The 21,942-nt window shown below is 41.7% G+C and overlaps 2 protein-coding genes across 3 annotated transcripts in view; one reads left to right on the forward strand and one right to left on the reverse strand.

The window, feature by feature from the left end:
* The window catches only part of mmel1 (membrane metalloendopeptidase like 1), a 44,469-nt gene extending 38,181 nt beyond the window's left edge, over nt 1–6,288 (forward strand). For both annotated transcript variants that reach the window (XM_090240905.1, XM_021609387.3), the window contains exons 19-24: nt 457–576; nt 723–856; nt 1,614–1,679; nt 1,821–1,916; nt 2,834–2,910; nt 3,006–6,288. In XM_090240905.1, coding sequence (XP_090097031.1) covers nt 457–576; nt 723–856; nt 1,614–1,679; nt 1,821–1,916; nt 2,834–2,910; nt 3,006–3,105 — 593 coding nt within the window. In that variant the 3' untranslated portion in view covers nt 3,106–6,288. The remainder of the gene's footprint in view (nt 1–456; nt 577–722; nt 857–1,613; nt 1,680–1,820; nt 1,917–2,833; nt 2,911–3,005) is intronic.
* A 354-nt stretch (nt 6,289–6,642) lies between these two features.
* On the reverse strand, nt 6,643–15,469 carry prxl2b (peroxiredoxin like 2B). Its single transcript, XM_021609388.3, has 7 exons — nt 14,092–15,469; nt 12,708–12,912; nt 12,103–12,154; nt 11,925–11,988; nt 11,688–11,763; nt 10,693–10,811; nt 6,643–7,177 (listed from the first exon to the last, which is right to left on the reverse strand). The coding sequence occupies exons 1-7, from the start codon at nt 14,149–14,151 to the stop codon at nt 7,151–7,153; spliced, it is 603 nt and encodes a 200-aa protein (XP_021465063.1). The 5' UTR covers nt 14,152–15,469; the 3' UTR covers nt 6,643–7,150.
* Between the last annotated feature and the right edge of the window lie 6,473 nt (nt 15,470–21,942).

A 21,942-nucleotide genomic window follows, 5' to 3' on the forward strand; every position in this document is an offset into this window, starting at 1 on the left:
CTTCATGTCAAAGGGGGTGAATACATATGCACGCACCACTTTTCCATGTTTTATTTATTTATTTATAAGTTATTTTTTAAATTTCACTTCACCAATTCGGACTATTTTGTGTATGTCCATTACATGAAATCCAAATAAAAATACATTGAAATGACAGGTTGTAATGCAACAAAATAGGAAAAACGCCAAGGGGGGTGAATACTTTTGCAAGGCACTGTATCTTTCGTTCTCAAAATAAGGGTCTGGGCGTACTGCCAAATTGCAGATACTGATCATGAAGGTTCATTCTATCAGTCACTTGCATGAAAACGGTTATTAGAAAAGCACAAACATAGAACACAAAAATTGGTAAAAAGAAAAGCACCAACATTAGTTTCCATCATAACGATCATAGACGGTCTTAGTTCATTTGGCCCAATCTGTTCCTTGTACGATTCTCTCTGTCCCTTTTCCTAGTATTCCCTGCCGGTATCCTGCAGCCTCCTTTCTTCAGTAAGCAGCAGCTCCAGGCCCTGAACTTTGGTGGAATAGGGATGGTTATTGGACATGAGATCACCCACGGGTTTGATGACAATGGTGAGGCAGTCCTCATATTTACAGTCACTGTCCATGTCTGTGTCCAATGTGTTGCAAAATCATTTTTAGTATAGAGCATTAATTAATGGGAAAATGTCAAAGAGATTGCATCACAATTAATTCCACATTATATCTTTCAAAAACAGGCCGTAATTTTGACAAGGATGGTAACATGCTTAACTGGTGGAGTAATTATTCTGCTGAGCACTTTAAGGACCAGTCACAGTGCATGGTGCAACAATATGGCAACTTCAACTGGAAGCTTGCAGGAGGACAAAATGTGAGTTTCCCAATGTAGCAGAAGCATGGGCAAAATGTTATATGTATTTTGGTTTAATGACTAAAACTAAAGATTATAGAAGATGCTAGATTTCTTTTTGAAAGAACCTCGATTGAGTGTTTACCATTTAGCTGCCGTGCTGCTGCCCCAGTTTCAACTGTTCTGCCTGCGGCTATGGAACCCTGACCTGTTCACCGGACGTGCTACCTGTCCCAGACCTGCTGTTTTCAACTCCCTAGAGACAGCAGGAGCGGTAGAGATACTCTTAATGATCAGCTATGAAAAGCCAACTGACATTTACTCCTGAGGTGCTGACTTGCTGCACCCTCGACAACTACTATTATTATTTGACCATGCTGGTCATTTAGGAACATTTGAACATCTTGGCCATGTTCTGTTATAATCTCCACCCGGCACGGCCAGAAGTGGGCCGGCCACCCCTCAGAGCCTTGTTCCTCTCTAGGTTTCTTCCTAGGTTCCGGCCTTTCTAGGGAGTTTTTCCTAGCCACCGTGCTTCTACACCTGCATTGCTTGCTGTTTGGGGTTTTAGGTTGGGTTTCTGTACAGCACTTTGAGATATCAGCTATATAAATAGATTTGATTAAAATGTGTGTGTGTTAAATACGTCCTACGATGATTTTTGGAACTTTTTCCAATATTTTATGTACAAACACTTAAGACAACCTAAATCAGGTGTTAAATGAGGTGAAAAGGAGACTGGAGTAGGACTTTAATGACTGTCTCTGTGTTACCTCAGGTCAGTGGAATTAGTACTTTGGGGGAGAACATCGCAGACAACGGAGGAGTTCGGCAAGCTTACAAGGTGCGACACAATCATAGCACCCTGACAAAACGCATTCAACCCCCATAAAACACAATGAACCACTTCATAACAACAACAAAAAATCTCTGACTAAATACTAATTATATTTTATATTTGTATGTTTTTTATGTTTGTGGTCAGGCCTATATGAAGTGGGTGGAGAGAGAAGGAGAAGAGCTTCGTTTACCTGGTCTGGACATGGACCACAAGCAACTTTTTTTCCTTAACTTTGCCCAAGTGAGTAAGCTCCCATTTTAATAAATTGAGTAGTCTAAAGCAGGATTCCCCTACAGGGGTGGGCAACTCCAGTCCTCAAGGGCCTGATTGGTGTCACAGTTTTGCCCCAGCTAACTCACCTGACTCCAATAATCACCTAATCATGATCTTCAGTTTAGAATGCAATTTGATTAATCAGCTGTGTTTGCTAGCGATGGAGAAACAGTGTGACACCAATCAGGCCCTCGAGGACTGGAGTTGCCCACCCCTGCGCCTAGCACTACACAGCTGATTAAAATAATCAAAGCTTGATGATGAGTTGGTTATTTGAATCAGCTGTGTAGTGCTAACCGAGGTTGGGAAACCCTGGTCTAAAGTAGGCCACTGTTTCTCAACCTTTATTACACCATGGGACCTAAAAGCTATATTAGCGTCCCTCCTCCACTGCTGTCCACAGACCATTGAGAACAAAAACACAAAGAGATTATATTTTCCTAAATACTTGGTTTTCAAGAGATAAACAATTGGACCAAGGAGTTTAAAACTACACCAGATCATGACTATATCAAGCGACCTACCTAGGGGTACAGAATGTTTTTAAAGACCACCGCAGTGCCAGGGAAAACAAGGCAAGAGCAAAGCCAGACTAGTGTTTTATAGTCCTTATCCAAAACCAGGTCAAAAGCCAAAGTCTGCATAACAGCCAAACAAAATCCCTGCTGGGATTATTCAGTTGGGCTGTCGAAAGGCACTTTGGAAAAAATACTTTTCTCAGGCATATCAATTTCATGATCATTTTATGGTTTACACTTACTGTATATTCAGGCAAAAAATATCAGCACTGGTAAAATGCGAACACATGTAGCTGAGAAAAGAAATGTGCTTTTACTGTTTCGAACTTGAATTGATTTAATTAGTGATACATCTTTCTCCTCCAGGTATGGTGTGGTGCCTATCGGCCTGAATATGCCAGCCAGTGCATCAAGACTGACTCCCACAGTCCCCTGGAATACAGGTAACGACCAACAGTAAAAATGTAGCACTTGGCTATTCCATCATACAGTATTTTCTGTCAATCGGTTAACACTCTTTACCTATCTTCTCTCACAGGGTACTCGGCTCCCTACAGAATTTTGGAGCATTCTCTGATGCATTCCAGTGCAAACCGGGTACTCCCATGAATCCTGAGATGAAATGTCGGGTGTGGTAGCCAGTTTGGGCTTTTCTCTACTCTTGTTATTTATTTCTTGACTTGGGGCAGCTAAACAAAAGAACATGCTTAACAACCACCTTGTGTTATACTGACACCAAAGAGGCATCCCGCTTTGGAGTATGTCCGATTGATTTACATGGCAGAAGATAAGACATTTACATAAGTGTTACAGATTGGATGACTGACCAAACTACACCCTAGTATCACCACTTGAAGCAGACGTAAACTATGATGAGACAGGAAAAACACTTGGAATGCATATATACTTATATGGCTACTCAACCTAAAGATGTTGTCTGTGGTTGAACAGTTTAGCTTGTTCTTGTTTACAAGTGGTTTTGTTGTATACATGCATACATCTGAAGCTCCTATGGACCAATGTGGGTGGTCAGTGGATACATGCATAGTCGGGCAAAAGTAGGACATTCCTAAGACCTTGTAGAATATGTTTGAGCCAAGCTGGCTTAATACGCTTTAACTGACTTTTTAAAGAATTTCCTAAACTCTTTGTTCTTTTTGCCAAGTCATTCAGATGGCAAATCCACAGCGCTTTTAAGCCCACATATTTAGTGGCTTTCATTTATGTGCAAAAAGTATATTTTGGTACTGAGTTGCCTGGTATGATCCTGTCTGATATGGAACATTTGTTTTTTAAGACATTTTGCCACAGGGCAAGAGTGAATAATAAGTCTGACATTACAGTGTGACTATGAAATGAATAAAGGCTCTGTGAAAATGAAGAGCAGCGGTGACCTAGAGATGGACATAATTCGTCTCACTCCTAGGCTAAGGCTTGGCTGCGTCACTCTTTGAAATGAAACCATTTACCTGAAGACATCAGACTGTTAAACCTTTGCAGCTTTAACCTTATATGAACATTTAAAAAAATAAAAAGAATTGCTTAAAATGTTTTTGATATAGCATATATAAATGTGAGATCTACGAAGATAAATGCTTGGAAATAAGTTGAAATACTTGCTAGGCTAGCACGGTTTTGTTTGAGATTCATTTATAGTGATAATGATCTGCCATGGAGTGATCAGTGTCTTATTTATATTAGATACTCTATACTCGATCACAACTGAAAGTGATTTGAATGACTTGACTGACTTATTGTTGTTGCTTTGTGTTTACGGCATAAAATAAAAAACAGAACAGAAAACTGTTCCCAGCATCCCGTAATAGTCATGGGGTTAGCGCCTACCAATAGTCCTGGCTTCGCCTACCAATAGTCCTGGGGTTGATACTTCATATAATGAGGAATGTGCAGCCATGTCTCCTTCCTCCGTTTAAAAAAATATATACAGAGACAAATACACTCTTTACTTTTGGATCCGGATACCCCTTTCCATATTGGGCGTGCAAGAAATAGAGAAATGAAATAAAATATTATATTCCCCCCCAAAAAGGGATACTAGGTGTGACATTTTTTATGGTGTGGCTTGGATGTCTAAAATGCCAATATTTCAGATATCACTACGAGGTGTTTCCACAATAGTTTCCAGGACAGGCAACACATGTTCACAATTTGACAAAGACGTTTTTTTAGAAATGTCCATTGTTCATAATTCCTTACCCGTTGTTGTGTATCTTGCCATGATTGAACACATGCTCTTCTGAGAACATCTAAAAGCTAGAACTTCATTATTGTATGCAACCTTTGAGGCAAAATCCCATTGGCATATCCACACAGAAGTGGAACGTAGGTTTGAATAGAGAAGCAGGTGAAGGCCAGGTGAAGGGGCACGTCTTGATCTCTGCCATTGACTAGTGGCCCAGAGAAAGACTGTGCTGGTGCGTGTGTGGGGACAGTTGGGAGCCTGGTAACTAGCCGCTATAGGGGCCTCTTGGACAGACTTGACAGATTGACACTGGGGAAATAGCTTCTCATTAGAGAGTTCCCAGTCAAGGCCAGGAGTGTTATTTTCTACCTTGATTAACAACTAATGACAGCAGAACTAAAGGGCAGAACAGGAGAGAGCGACTGAGAAACTGACAACATGATCAAACAGATTGCCATGGTGGTGGAACAGAGGGGTTTGAAGCACTGCTGAGGAAAGAAAACACACATTGTTAAAAGCTCAACATTGTCAGAGAAAATTCAGGATGCCTTTGTCAATTGAACATGACTGTTATGTCTGATCAGAGGCTGATTTAGTGAATGTTCATGGTACATGTATCTTGCCTTTGAAGCTTTATTTACAATCACTTTGCCTGTTTACTTCTTGTAATGGCTTGGATGTTGTACAGTGCAGTGCAGGGGATTCCAATAGCTGTGTTACTGGTGCCTGTTTCACTTGGGATGTGAGTGGTGAAGTAGTTTGCCAATCAAAGCAACTTGACAAGGAATTAAAATAACCAACAGTGACAATATAAAGATAACATCTAGATAAGCTACTTGGGTTGCTTCTCAAATAGCACCCTATTCCCTATATAGTACACTACTTTGGGATTTGTTGTTTGGTTGTCCATTTAAACAATCTGTTATAATGGTTTCCTCATGCACATAAGATTTAAACAATACCATTCGCACAAAATCAGTTTGAGAATTGTACATACCTCTTACACATTGACACACACACACAAAATAGCCTCTCCAACCTGTGATAGATATACATTCTGCCACCTGTATTCCTTAGACCATTAGAATCAAATACCCAAACTACAGCTATCTGCAATTGGATTTGTACTTTTCGTGCATAACTAGCTGATATAACTATAAACCTAAATGGAACACAAATCAAATATATTTCTGAAGCAACAATAAGATACCTTATCAGTGCTGTGTGCTTCTCCGGTATTTACAGGTGAAAGCTCATGCTGCTATATAATTATATATATAAACAGCTATTTTTGCGACTCAATCTGTTATTAGTGCTATCAATTGGTTGTTTACCTGAGACGTTTCAAGTCTCTTTTTTCCAATGTTTTATTGTGATCATTTTAAAGAGCTATGGAGCTAAATCCTCACTTATCAAACTAGTGAGTCATTCAAGCTTGTGTTAAATGTTTGTGTACATCACAATGTTCTGAATTTGTGCCGTTTTGTGATAAAAATGCATATCGCATTGCATTAGTAATATGCAAATGATGTTACTGTATGTCTTGGTGTAAAAACAAATGCTATGCTTATTGAAGATATTACGTAAATTGATTAAATTCACTTTTATCTAAGCATAACAAGTGTTTGGCCTGAGTTTGTGGAATGCAAGTTGGATATTTTAACAGTTTATATGACCTTACATAAGGTATATACATTTTAACCTAGGTAAACCCAAGTCGATCTAATGGTGCTATTTCAGACCAGGTACAAATATTTGATTAATAAGATGTTGATTGTGTGTGTTCCAGCTCTCTATGTCAAAAAGAATATGGTTACTGTAAGGTCTTACAACCAACACCTGGCAGCTCTGTCCAGATCAGATGACTGAACTCCATGTTTGTATTTCACGAGTGTGGAAAATGTTCACAGATCTCTGCAAAACACTCACCAACATCAGGGTGAAGTCATTGTATTCAATCCCGTAAGCCACGAAACAGCAAGTTTTCATTTTAATTGGGCACGACACATACATACAAAAAAGTATTTCAAACACAGTACGTCGTAGAATGTCACAGACCATTGAGAAATTACTATACAATAAAATCTTCAATGTTAAATGTTATGTATCTGATTAAGGAAAAAGTATCAGGATAATTTATGGGAATGTCTAGCGAGGCGTGCGTAAGTCAGAGTGGAGTGACTGGCCACTCACCAGTAAACAAGCAACTTGGTACTATTTAATAACATTATCCACAATCATTTATAAATAAGGATTTACAAACTGGAAAACATCTAGTACTCTACTATAATCGAGAATCAAAATGGATTTGGTTGTACCGAGTTGGGGTATCCATTATAATAAACATTGACGCAGATTCAAAAGGTTATAATCATCCTGCTTCACAGTCCAGATTTGCCCCCGCTTGATTGGTGGTCGGGGTTCAGCTCTCCTCCCCAAAGTGCACTTGAGTTGTCACCAGTCCAGGGTGTGTTCAGGCTTCATCTGGTACAAACATCATCGTTGCACTGGGAGGAGATGCAGTGAGATACCGAGGTTATACTACTATATTGGTTAACATTCAACAAGGGAATTTTACATAGTGCTCTGATAAAGGCTGACTGACTGAAAGCTCAGCCACAATTAAATACATTTGCACATGACTGGAAGTGTGGCAAAGACTTTTGCCTCCAGCACCTTCACTAATCAGCTGTGTGTGCAGTAGATTCTGCATGTTATTACATGGTGAAAGGCCGAAAAATGGGTACTCTTTCATAGATATACTCATAAAGCCAAAACAATAGTTCAAAAACAACTCAGGGGGATGAGGATAATGGAAATACATGGGGTAGGAAACCCTGTTCCTGGAGTGCCGGAGGTACTGCAGGATTTTGTTCCAACTAGGCACCACACCTGAGCTAATTGATCAGTTCAGTGATTGCCTAAATTCAACACATCTGGTCTTCCCCGTCAGTTAAATCCAAAACATGAAGTGACTACAGCTCTCAAAGATCGGGGTGTCCTACCCCTGCTGTACATGTACTCAGACAGGTAAGTCAACTGTGAGTGACATAATAAGCACACTGCTCCAAGGTTACAGTAGTAAGATTTCTCGGATATTCTGCTGCCTACAGTAGTCGTCGAGAGGAAATTGGAGATGTTATTGCGGCCCACACTGTAGGCAGTCTGCGTGCCTGTAGGTGCAAAGCCAGGGGAAGACACGTCACGTTTTTCCATAGCTAGTACTACTATATATACACCATATGTTTTGGACTTCGTCGTAGCTACTGTTTTGTTTTAAAGACAGTATTTTCATTTGCTTTTACTTTGTGCCTTTTGAGTTATGTGGGCTGCATTGATGAGGAGTTACTGGTCCTTGGGCTTGATTAATTTATGCTGTAGATAAAGGTTCTGTAGTTTGATTTATGCGACCCAAATATTTTCCTTCTTTCGGACTGCCACTCTCTCAGAGATGTGGTAAGTCAGGAATGGAGAGCTTTTAGTCCATTCTAGAGAAGGGATGAGATTTAATCCATTTTGCTGTCAAATGAAATGCTACAATGGCTGGATTTACAGCCAACTAGGACAGCTAAGTGTTGGCTCAAACATACATTTTAAATCGTCATTGAGAACAGGACTTGGCCTTCAGCCACAGGAACACTCTCCTGCCATAGACGTACAACTGACATTAGGTCTCATAAAAGGTTCAATGACATTAACTTAATTCAGTCCACCAATAACAAAACATAGCTTATTTGCCGTGCAGCACACCTCACAGAAGCTGGCCTGTAGTGTAGAATTTAGGATCCACCTCGCAATGCCCTGCGCACCAAGCCCTGTCCAGGGGAAATCGCCTGGCCTCCTGAGGGAGAGGGTGGAGTAATGTCCCTGGTGCCCCTGGCCAGGGGCAGAGCTGGAGATGCGGTAGGGCACAGGGGCTCCTGGGTGGTGCAGTGGTCTACGGCACTGCATCCCAGTGCAAGAGGCATCACTATAGTACCTGGTTCGAATCCAGGCTGCATCACATCTGGCTGTGATTGGGAGTCCCATAGGGTGGCGCACAATTGGCCCAGCATCATCCGGGTTTGGCCAGTGTAGGCTGCCATGGTAAATAAGATTTTTGTTCTTAACTGACTTGCCTAGTTAAGTAAAGGTAAAATAAAATGCAGGGGACTGAAGTGATTCCCCTGGGAGAAATGGAGCATTTCCAGCTCTGATTCAGACACAGATAGCAGCCTGTGAGTGACACTGTGTTTACTACCAGACAGGCCAGAGGACCTATGTGGGCATATTAACCCACCCACACTGGGTGAGCTGGGGTCATTTCTCACCATGGACAGATTAAGTTGAAACTTGTTCTCCTGTGATTATCAAACAGCCACATGCCTTTTTAACTAATGCTGTCATGTTTAGCTCATGATAACCGTGATAAAATGGCTATCCATGAAATGCATCGCCTTCCGGGCTTACAGACCGCGGCACTGCAATATAGGCGTTGGAGCCTAAAGGCTTATTTCACCCACCTCTTCACCCTTATAAAGAAAGCATAAAGGTTGCTGTGTTCCCGAGCTGGTGAGAGGACATCTGCTTGTCCTTAGCAGTCACGGGGAAACACCCATGCCTTGCTGGCTCTAGGCCTGGCACTGAAGTGTTAGCAGAACATCGGCCTGCCTGAGGGCAGCCTGCAGTTGTGTCCCACATGCTGAGCCTCTTAGGCCTGCAGACATCACTAACAATCACCGGGTCACCAGCCACTCAGTCGTCTGGAAGTATGACTCTGTTTATTTCTCGAGGCATGTGCTTACAAAACCCCTATTGTGTTGTTGAATGACAAACGATGGGTGGGTGGACGTAAACGTGACTATTAGGGATGTAATGATTCACCGACACGCATCGGTCCCTGATTCAAAATGTTGAAGATACGACTGCATCAATCCACATTCCCCAAACTGATCCAAATGTAGCATGCGTCAGTCAGAAAATCCATTTAAAACATTCCGAATTGTCGATTTCCTCAAATGTTTTGCTCATACTAAGTTCTACCTTCCAAAAATACCTCATCTTTTGTGACAACTTATCCTTCAGTGTCGAACTAAGCATATAACTGTGTTGACATTCATAGATCTACAAGTAATTTACAAGTCAACCCCAGGGAATATCAGTAGCATAGTCAAACTGCGCCCATTCACACACTGACCACGGAGGTAAAATAAGAACTGGAGAATGCGTTCAAGATGTCTGTCGTTTCCTATGTAATCTATTCACGTCCACATAGGTTCAAGGTGGCCAGACCGGGCACTCATCGTTAAAGCTCCAATTTGTGTTTATCTGAATGGTGGTTTAAGATAACGCATGATTTAGACAGATTATAACACATTATCTATTAAATCACCAAGAAAGGGTAAATGGAGAGTCTGAAGATTTTCTACAGGTTAAAAATATAAACCCTGCCAGTCTGACCTCTCCCTACAACAAATTATCAACAGCTCAACCTATTCACGGGAACATCCTCAGGAGATGAAACAGCAGCTATGGTATTCTTGGTCTATCTGTTCTCTTCCTGATTCCATAGGAGCACTGAGAAATCATCAGGTTCTCATGGGAGCTATTTCAAAATCTCACACTGTAGGGATATGCTGAAAAACTATTACACCAGCCAAAAAGACCATTGTCAAGGTTCAAAGGACTTTGGAGAATTAAGAGTGATAATACAGGCTGCCTATCTAAAATTGAAGAAGAGATCTGGATCATGGAGTGCAGGCAGAATGTGTGTGGCATTGTCAATAAGGAGTATTCTCTGATATATGTGTGGCTGTGTCTGCACACAGCATCAGTGGGAAAATCACCATAAGGAACTTGTCCGCAGCCTGGAAAAACTCAGCTCTTTATCTCAGAGTGACATGATCAGATCTAAAAATGTTCTACTCTGAGCTCATTCACAACAGCAGTAATCACTAAATCATGATAATATAAATTATTCCAGAACATGGTCTCTCTCAAGAATGTTCTTGTCTTGCCAGTCATTGGTTGGTTGCCAAATTACCTGTGGTCTCTCCCCTGCTTGTACATTGGCTGAGATGTCAAGAGCCTTGGAAATGTCCTCCAATGGTACATAGTCTCCGGGTGAATCCTGGACAAAGTGTAGCAGTACTTTTTCTCCACCTTTATAGTACACAAAACACAGCATGGACAGGCCTGAGATGCATACCAACAACCTCAAATACCAGTCTAGTGTGAACTGATGTTATCACACTGCCCTCTGGTGGAGAGTATAGTACAGTCACAGATAGAACAAGGAGAAGGATGTTTAGGCAGAAGTATAAATCTGAAGCATGTGGTTGGAATTTCCACTCACCACCAAATATTGTGATGAGAGGAAGCCCAGTGGCCAGGAGTGGGAGAAAATGGAGCGAGACTGGGCCGACATTCTGCTAATTTTCTCATCTATGAAACATTTGATCTCAATACAATTTTCTGATGACCAAAAAATGATTATGTGTTATAGACTTTACCCTAATAATTGCGTTGTTTAGAAAGACTGCAAGGGCGAATTGAGTCATTGCACACGCGTACTTCATAGGCATTCACTATTGGAAATATGCAAACGCATGGTAGAACGAACCAATTGGATCTCGCTAGCGCGTGCTTGGTTTTGCCCACCTCCTTGCTTGTTCTGCCTACTATGCTTCATTTGCTCCATTGGCAACGGCATGCTATAGTGCATCTTCGGTTAGTTCTAAAAAATCTTTGGTACAGTACACAAAAAGTGGCCACAGCATTACATCTATTTATGAAAAAAATCCCATGAGGATCTTAACTTATGAAACTTTTTATCACACATGGTTATTTTTTATGTATTTAACTAATATTTGAAAAACGTATCTTTCCAGCAATCAATTCTAATCACAACAGCTTTGATAGGTTTTTCCAGACAGGTCAACCCCTGAAAGCTGTATTTCTGACCTATATATGGTTCCGTATGGCGATTATCTGGAATGTACTTCAACCTTTTCTCCCCATGTCTGTGTATGGACCTACCTTTGGCCACGATGAGCATGCCTCCACTCTGTAGGAGGTCCCCAGTGAAGTTCCCCTGGATCCCTTGAGCTTTGGCCTGGAGGACAGAGCAGAGGTCAAATCATGTAAAACACCTTCCAATTCCACTCAGACAGACAGACGAGGACATATACATGCAGTATCAACTGAACAACCCCCCTCCCGTGTCAACCATGAATACAGAAATGCTATTGGACAAAGTGAAATCACAAGCGTTACCTTTGTCGTAACCTCTCGTACTTTCTTCCCCAGTGCTGCAGGAACCACACTCAGAGCCGTGTACCTGTTAACAAATGTAAAATTACAAATGTAAGTTATTTTCAAGAGCTATTTTTCATCTTGGCACTCCAAGTAGTACACCTAGGGAAGTAAATAGTACTCAGACGACCCAGCTTACCTTTTGAAGCCCAGGTCCTTGTAGCATTGCTTTTTCTCGTCAATGTAAAGGTCTGCCACAGAAGACAACAGGAGGATAATGATACGATCAACAAATTCTCAAAAGTCTTACTATGGCAGGGCCTTTATGGTCGGCTGTGGAATCCATCAGGAGGCAAGTTTATTGCTTTCCTAGTAAATGGCCATAACTATGTAACGATGGCTACTTAGGACACTCCCGCTTGCACTGAGTGTTACAAAAGGAAGCTACATATGTTGTGTAAGGGTGACAAAGCTTCTATTGATTCTAAATGACAAACTGTCATTAAAATGTAAAATGGTATTCAAAGATCAATATATTTTTATATACTTAAAAAATATATATATATATATACTATTTAAGTAAATATTTTATTTGCTTAAAAAAAAAAGTGTATTTAACTTTTTTTTTTCAAGTCATTTGTGCTTGAATACATTTGTGGTTGCATGAGAATTCAAAAAGGCTGGGTTGTAGACATCATTAGTGTATTGACACTTACAGCCAACTGTAATGTGACTTTGGACAACTGACTCTGTGCCCCCAATCGAGAATGTGTTTTTTTGCAAAGCAGCAATGGTTTTTCTAACCTCCTTTGAAGAATCCCCCCTCCTTAAACTCCTCCAGGCCTGTCTCCTCAGGTCCAATGCCCACCAGGGCGATGCCGTGGGCTGTCAGGTCTGGTTCCAGTTTACTGATCTCTGCAGCTGTCCAGCGGCACACCTGGCAGCCAAACCTGCGCAGGAAGAACAGCACCACAGGCTTGTCACTCCATAAAGACTGGAGCTCCACACTCTGCAACAAATGACAGAGAAAAATGACATGTTATGAAATATTGAGGGAGGGAGGTTACCTCCCTGAATAGTTATCTGTATCTGTTTAAATTGAATGAAGTACATTTAGTGGCTCACAAACAATGGCTGAGTGAATAATCAATGTAAAAAAGTCAGTCAGAACAAAGTAACACTTTCATGTTATGAAACATTGAAGGAGTGAGGAGGGAGGCAGGATAGAAGTCAGCAAGGGAGTGGGAGGTATGAAACATTGAGAGAGTGAGGAGGGAGGCAGGATAGAAGTCAGCAAGGGAGAGTGGGAGGTATGAAACATTGACGGAGTGGGGAGGGAGGCAGGATAGAAGTCAGCAAGGGAGAGCGGGAGATATGAACATTGAGAGCATGAGGAGGGAGGCAGGATAGAAGTCAGCAAGGGAGAGCGGGAGGTATGAAACATTGAAGGAGTGAGGAGGGAGGCAGGATAGAAGTCAGCAAGGGAGAGCGGGAGGTATGAAACATTGAAGGAGTGAGGAGGGAGGCAGGATAGAAGTCAGCAAGGGAGAGTGGGAGGTATGAAACATTGAGAGAGTGAGGAGGGAGGCAGGATAGAAGTCAGCAAGGGAGAGCGGGAGGTATGAAACGTTGAGGGAGGTGATAGATAGGGAGTGGTTGAGATGGGGAAGATCAATGTTTATGCTCCCTCTACTGAATTGTATTGATCATTTTGACCCATACCTAGGGGATGCCATTTACAATTTGCTGCAATAATAATATGGATGAAGAGGTAATGATAAGGTTGTGATTTCAGCAATGGAGGGATTATATCAATCATTAAAGTGCTGCTTGTGTCTCGCAAAGTAGCAAGTTAGCTGGCTAGGAAAGCCGTTCACGACCTTTCTAACCCTGGCACAACCTGATAAAGAGAAAACAGATCTGTTCAAACCAGTAAAAACCTGGGTCTATATCTACTTATTATTGTAAATTACACAAGGAGGGAGTAGGTCTCGAACCCTCTACCTTCTATCCCAAAGTCCAGCGCGCTATCGACTGTGTCGCAAAACCATGCTGGTGCGGCAGAGTCGATATCCTCGCTTATAAACCCAGGATCGTTACATCTTCCAAATCAGCTAGCTTACACTAGCTAGGAGCCTAAACCCACCATTATCTCACACACACAATTGACGTTTCAACACATACGTACCTCTCCAGAAACACTCTTCAACAAGTTCGTTCCAACTGGCTTTAGTTCAATCTTGGCCATTTCCACAGAATGTATTGAATTGGCTAGAGACAAAATACGTGAGTAAAAACGACTTACACAACAGACTATAGTAGACACGCTAGTTGCACAACGAGCCGGCTAAGCGAATGTACAACGACCACGCCTATTTCCATATTGATATCCAATCACAATCGAGAACAGCACCCTGGCGCGATGAACGCACGTGGGCGGGTTTGATAACATAAAGTATACATTTTTATGAGCAGATACAAAGTCGCCTATATTCTAATTTCCAGTATTGTTGAGTAAAGTGAATAGCTGGGATTATATATAGCTATGTATTCAAAGATGGTATAATTTCACGCAGCTTTTGAAGCACAAAACAGACATATTTTCAAGTTTCAAGTATTATTACTATATGTACGGGTTTACACCAGCCTGGTCTCATAAACTAGACGTAACACAGTCAATTTAAATCCGGAACTCTCAAATTAGTATGATATGATCTTTGGTTACGTAAGACAGAAGGTTACTTAAGGCAGACAGTAGGTAGGTGTATAATGTGAACGTCTAGCAACCCAATGTTTGCGTGTTTGAATCTCATTACAGACAACTTTAGGTACTTGCTACTTTGCAACTACTTAGCATGTTAGTCAACCCTAACACCTAACCACTAGCCTAGCTAATTTTAGCCATCTAGCTAAGGTTTACGTTAGCTACAACAAATTGGAATTTGTAACATATAGTAGTAATTCTAATTCGTAGCATACCATACACATTGTAATTGGTAGTAGTTCATATGAAATGGATGATGGACATCCACAAAATAATACATACCATATGAAATTAAACATATCATACTAATTAAAATATCACGTGTTTACATGTATTATGTTATGTCTACCCCTGAGTCCAGGTTGCATACAGGTAGAATGCAGGTTTCCTTCTCGAACAATGCAACAACTAGAAATAATAAAAGATAAGAATACGAACAAAAAGTAAATGGCCCTGTAGAATATAATACATATTTTAGCATAAATCTAATACAGGAGCCACCATTTTTTGTCCAATATTTACACGTATTTGGGGAAGGTGGGATTGGTGGGCAAGTATTCAAATTGTGCAATATTTAGCAATCGTAATAGTCCTGCACAGTAGACAGGTCATAACACCCATAGAACCTAGCGGTCAAACACCGAAATGGTTCCAATCGTTTTTTCAGCATTAATGTTTCACTTTGTGAATTTTACAAACACTTCAAAATAAGTATGTGTTTGGTGTAGGCCTACCTCAGCGTGATGTTTTGATTACCATGTAATTTTCTCATGGACACGGTGAGTATTCTCGATATATTCACCTCGAATTTACAAAAAAAAATTGAAACGCTAATTAGCTACAGAGAAGAGCTCACTCAGCAAGACTACAAATTCCTGCAGGAAGCTCCTGCTTGTCATTATCAGTCAACATTGTCAGCTACCGTTCACCAGCGCGATCAGAGACCTGTGCCCAATTCATGACTAATCCATGTGCCAAATGAAAATCAAATCAAATGTATTTGTTACATGCACCGAATACAAAACAGTGAAATAACAGTGACATTCTTACTTACAAGCCCTTAACCAACAATGCAGTTTTAAGAAAATCCTTACAAAAGTAAGAGATAAGAATAACAAACAATTAAAGAGCAGCAGTAAATATACAGGGGGTACCGGTACAGAGTCAATGTGTCAATGTGCAGGGGGCACTGTTGTCGAGGTAATTATGTACATGTAGGTGGAGTTATTAAAGTGGCTATGCATAGATAATAACAGAGTAGCAGCAGCGTGGGGGGGGGGGGGGGGCAATACAAATAGTCTGAGTAGCCATTTGATTAGCTGTTCAGGAGTCTTATGGCTTGGCGGGTAGACGCTGTTTAGAAGCGGGTAGACTTGGCGCTCCAGTACCGCTTGCAGTGCAGTAGCAGAGAAAACAGTATGGCTAGGGTGGCGGGAGTATTTTACCATTTTTAAGGCCTTCCTCTGACACCGCCTGGTATAGAGGTCCTGGATTGGCAGAAGCTTGGCCCGGTGATGTACTGGGCCGTACGCACTACCCTCTGTAGTGCCTTGCGGTCGGAGGCCAAGCAGTTGCCATACCAGGCAGTGATGCAACCCGTCAGGATGCTCCCGATGGTGCAGCTGTAGAACCTTTTAAGGATTTTTTTTATTTTTTTTTATTTCACCAGGTAGCCTAGTTGAGAACAAGTTCTCATTTACCACTGCGACCTGGCCAAGATAAAGCAAAGCAGTGTGATACAGACAACACAGAGTTACACATGAAGTAACATGGAATAAACAATAAACAAGCCAATAACACAATAAACAAGTCAATGACACAGTAGGGGAAAAAAGTATATATACAGTGTGTGCAAAAGGCACGAGGAGGTAGGAAATAAATAGGCCATAGTAGCAAAGAATTACAATTTAGCAGATTAACACTGGAGTGATAAATGAGCAGATTATGTGCAAGTAGAGATACTGGTGTGCAAAAGAGCAGAAAAGTAAATAAAAACAGTATGGGGATGAGGTAGGTAGATTGGGTGGGCTATTTACAGATGGACTATGTACAGGATCTGAGGACCCATGCCAAATCTTTTCAGTCTCCTGAGGGGGAAAAGGTGTTGTCGTGCCCTCTTCACGACTATCTTGGTGTGTTTGGACCATGATAGTCTGTTGGTGATGTGGACGTCAAGGAACTTGAAGCTCTCAACCTGCTCCACTACAGCCCTGTCGATGAGAATGGGGGCGTGCTCGGTCCTCCTTTTCCTGTAGTCCACAATCTCCTGTGTCTTGCTCACGTTGAGGGAGAGGTTGTTGTCTTTGCACCACACGGTCAGGTCTCTGACCTCTTCCCTATAGGATGTCTCATCGTTGTCGTTGGTCATGCCTACCACTGTTGTCGTCAGCAAACTTGGTGTTGGAGTCTTGCTTTGCAGTCATGAGTGAACAGGGAGTACAGGAGGCGACTGAACACGCACCCCTGAGGGGCCCCCGTGGCGGATGTGTTGTTACCGACCCTTACCACTTGGGGGCGGCCTGTCAGGACATCCAGGATCCAGTTGCAGAGGGAGGTGTTCCGTCCCAGGGAAATTAAAGGGTTTTACTTCTTCCGTATCAGCTAGCTACTAAGTACACTTTAACTAGTAACTAGTTATAGTAGATTGTGTTACTTAGCCTAGATAATTGTACAGTATGTCGACTTATGTCCATTTCAGACCTTATGGAATTTAAGGATGAGCATAAGAGCATTGAAAGGGGAGAGGACCCCTAAATCTGTCCATGTGGAGAATTGTGAGGGATAACATTTGGGTTGGTGAGTGAAGTAGCATTGGCTCATAGGGCAGGAGCCCATCTCCTGTTTCTGTAGCTTGATGTACAAGTACACCCACTGGATATGACCGTCGTCTATCGCAGAGCCTTATCTCCAATCTGTCTCCTTAATGCGGAGTGCCAAGCAGAGATGCATCATGTCCCATTTTTAGTCTTTGGGATGACTCAGCCAGGGATTGAACTCACAACCTTCCATTCTCAGGGCCAAAACTAATCACAATGCCATTGAGTTGTGTAGCAGTTAAGTTAAAGCATCTTAGCAATACAATGTGTTCTGTATAGCTGCTAACATTCAGGGAAAGAACCACTTAATTATATAATCACTAACCAGATTATATTGCAAGAACTCAGTTCTAGAATGTTGTCATTAATGAGAATTAATCAAAGTCTATTGACATTCAGAATTGACTTTGTTTAGACATCCAGCCTGTATTGTAGTTTCATGACCAGAGACAAATATTGAAAAGCACAGTATTTATTCAGTGGTACATGCATTCAGTCTTGATTTATAGGATCCTTCCCAATATATGATTGATATGTCAAGTGGTAAAATCCCAAGTTAACAATTAAAAGTTTATGGAAAAACTGCATGTGAAAATGACAGCTTAAGTATTCTACAGGTGCAATGTCATAAAGCTAAATATTCAAACCGAAGCAAATGTATTTGTCACATACACATGGTTAGCAGATGTTAATGCGAGTGTAGCGAAATGCTTGTGCCTCTAGTTCCGATAATGCAGTACTAACCAACGAGTAATAACAATTCCAAAACTACTACCTTATACACACACACACACACGTGTGTAAAGGGATAAAGAATATGTACATAAAGCTATATGAATGAGTGATGGTACAGAACAGCATAGGCAAGATGCAGTAAATGGTATAGAGTACAGTATATACATATGAGATGAGTAATGTAGGGTATGTAAACATTATATTAAGTAGCATTGTTTAAAGTGGCTAGTGATATATTTTACATCAATTCAGTATATAGCACATTTCTTGCATTGAAAGGCATGTGGCACTTAACATCCTGCCAGGGGATTCCCTCTACCACATGTGAATGACTCCGTGGAGCTTGTAAGTGTAGCCATGCAGCTTATCTTGGCGGTTCACAATGTTGACCTTGCAGATGTGGAATCCAAGTGGAGGAAGCCAGCTGTGCCCAAGCAGGTGCAGTCAGTAGAGGCCCTGTACACAGCCCTCTGTCCCGAGAGCCCACAGAGGAGGATCTTCAGTGGCTAAGAAACCATCTCCGGGGCACGTTCAGTGGAATGGCGTGTCTCCTTGAACCTGCGCCAGAACAAAAACGCTATCCTCCATCAGTACCCAGGTGTTGTTAAAAAAAAAAAAAAAGGGGCACCTGGGGCATGCAGGCATTCTGGCTGGCATGGTGCTATCAGTGGAGCAGCAGGAGGCTGTGCGGCAGGCAACAGTTGGACAGCGCACCAACCCCAACTGGCACATCATGAGGGAGGTTGACGGCCAGCAAATATGGAGCAGTGGTTACTCCCCTCACTGCTAAAAAGGGTCCTCATCACAATCAATGGATGGGGTGTGGTCTGTAAATTGGGGCACAGATTACAAAGAGGGAATCAAGGCATTCATCCCTGGCTACAGGGATGGATGTGCAGGAGTCAGGGCTTGGGGTCACAGGTCTGGGATCCTGGGTGCCTCACTGGATGGTCTGGTGGGCACCACAGCAGTGCTGGAGGTCAAGTGTACCTACGGTGCAAGGGACCTTACCATTGAAGAGGCAGTGAAGTAGAAGGATTTCTCTAGCAAGGACAGAGGGTTTTATAGCCTCCGTGAAAACCATCTTTACTGGCACCAAGGTCAGCACATGCGTCTTCGCTGTGTGGACAACCAAAGCCTCCAGCAACATCCAGCATGACAACCTCTGCCACTCATTTTGCTCCTCCTCCTGTCAGGACCTGTTTTCAGGGAAGGCAATGGTCCACAAATATTCCACAGTTCATACGTGCACACACACTTCCCAGAAAAGGTTATATTACATACAAGTAGGGTTGCAAACATTTCCATGGGAAGACTGGGAATTTTGCTTAAAAATCGCCACAAAAGTTACTTGACAGTGGACCTTTGTTGGATACACAAGCCACATCTAGGTCTTTGGGCATATTTTGGTTAAACTATCCCCAATTGCAACCCTCTGCATGTACAGTGCATTCTTCCCTCACATACAGCTGATTATCAAGAACTTGCACTAATGAGATGCTATCGAGCCCATACTACTACACTGTCTGAGCCAAGGACTGCATGGTTTCTGGTAAGTTTTGATTACAATACTGGGTGGGGTGAATGTATTTTATGACATACATTATTTTTTTGTTAACTAGTAAATAGTAGCCTCCACCAAAGTGTATTTTAATCATTTCTAACTTGTTAACAATTTCTTCTAGTTTGTTTTTGCTACCATGTGGGTTTTAGTTTGCTTGAGCCTGCTAACTGCGTGTTAATAAACCTGTTAACATACATGTTTCATTTTAAAACATTTATCTTACAAAGGAGTTGTTTAATCTATCTGCTTAACTAATTGTGTTTTTACACCTTTTTTTCTAATCTTTACAGGAAAATGCCACGGGCACTATCTGATGCGTGGAGACATTTCATTGCAGCTAATATAGAAGGAAAAGCTGTGTACATTTGCAAATACTGTGCCAAATATGTGAAGAACGCAACAAAGACGCAGAATTTGGCCAAGTGCATAAAATTCCCTCAGCGCTCACAACAAGCAGCCTCTGACAAAAGTCCCTCTACTTCTATTCGATAGAAACAGCTCATGGTCCTCCTAGAATCCAATTTTTTAAAACTCAAATGGAGGAACCTAGTCAGAAATGCTGATAATGTTTTGCTCGATCTGTGTACATAACTGATACACCTCTGATGCTCACAGGCAATGTGTATTGGAAGAGATTTCTGAATGTTCTTTGCCCAGCATACACCCCTCCAATCAGACTTGCTTTATCTACTCATTTGCTGGATGCAGAGTTCAATAGAGTTCAAGTGAAGGTCAAGCATATCAGAAAGCAGACTATTGCAATCATCTGATGGGTGATCGAATGTTTGTGGGAAAGGAATAATTAACTACATCGCCACCCCTCAACCAGTATTCTATAAGAGAACAGACACACCGGTCTCTACATTGCAGATGAACTGAAGGCAATCAAATGACCTAGGACCACAGAAGGTATTTGTACTGATGACCGACAATGCTGCGAACGTGAAGGCTGCTTGGTCTAAAGTGGAGTCCAACCCTCACATCAACCATTGGCTGTGCTGCTCATGCATTGAATCTGTTCCTCAAGGACATCATGGCACTGAAAGGAAACTCTACAAGAGAACCAAGGAATTGGTTAGGTATGTGATGGGTCATCAAGTTATAGCAGCAACCTACCTCACCAAGCAAAGTGAGAAGAATAAGAGCACCATATTGAAGTTGTCCATAAACACCCTTTGGGGTTGTGTTGTCAAGTTTGACAGTCACCTGGAGGGGAAGGAGTCTCGCCAAGAAATGGCCACGTCACAGTCTGCCGATATGGACAGCCCCATCAAGAGGATCCTTCTGGTTGAAGCATTTTGGGAGAGAGTGGTAAGCAGCCTGAAACCTATAGCAGTAGCCATTGCACAGCTTGAGGGAGACAATGCCATACTGTCTGATGTTCAGATGCTGCTTGCAGGTGTAAGAAGAAATCCGTACTGCCCTGCCCACTTCACTGTTGCTTCAAGCAGAACAAACTGCAGTCCTGACATACATAAAGAAGCATGAAGAACCATGCACGTCACAGCATACACGGGACAGTCAATATTCCCTTTTGTTGTTCAGTGAAATCATCATGTGAAGAGTCAACTAATTTAAAGTTCATTTTGTAACACCACATTAATTTCTCTATTGGAAGGATTTAATCATTTGCAATTATGTCTACTTATGTTAAGGTCTATGTTTCTGTCTCCATATAAAATATCCAATGCAAAAATAAACATTTAAAATGGTATTCATATTAATTCCCATATATTTCCATTAATTCCCATGGAAAGTTTCCACCTCTGAATATTCCCCAAAATGTGCAACCCTAAATAAGGGTAATTTACTTAACTTTCCCCATGGGCTTCAGTTAGAGTAGCTGTGAGGTTTCAATTATTTCTTAACCCCTGTTTCACTTGCTGAAGGCCCCAGTCATCCCTGCCTGTAGCTGACATGGTTGAAAAACAAGTGAACAATTAATAAAGACCATACACAAACAGGCTCCTAGAATAGATTATGTTACCTTGAGGTTTCACTCAAAGCAGCCAACTGAAGTAATGCAGTTAACATAAGTTCAATCACAAAGGCTGGTCTGATATAGGGGAGGTAATCAGGAAGGTGATAGAGTCCAGGTGAGTGTCATGAGGCGCAGGTGCGCGTAACGATGGTGTCAGGTGTACGCAATGATGAGACAAC

This window comes from Oncorhynchus mykiss, chromosome 7 (genome assembly GCF_057628025.1).
Source record: "Oncorhynchus mykiss isolate SJ-2025 chromosome 7, ASM5762802v1, whole genome shotgun sequence".
Classification (NCBI taxonomy): Eukaryota; Metazoa; Chordata; class Actinopteri; order Salmoniformes; family Salmonidae; genus Oncorhynchus; species Oncorhynchus mykiss.

What these genes read in the sequence shown, in the direction of transcription:
- prxl2b (XM_021609388.3), bottom strand. Translation starts at nt 14,151, where the DNA reads ATGGCCAAGATTGAACTAAAGCCAGTTGGAACGAACTTGTTGAAGAGT. An exon ending in GGGGGGATTCTTCAAAGGAG is followed by an intron (nt 12,155 to 12,707) that starts GTTAGAAAAACC and finishes CTTCTGTGGCAG; the next exon opens with ACCTTTACATTGACGAGAAA. An exon ending in CATGCTCATCGTGGCCAAAG is followed by an intron (nt 10,812 to 11,687) that starts GTAGGTCCATAC and finishes TGTACTATAAAG; the next exon opens with GTGGAGAAAAAGTACTGCTA.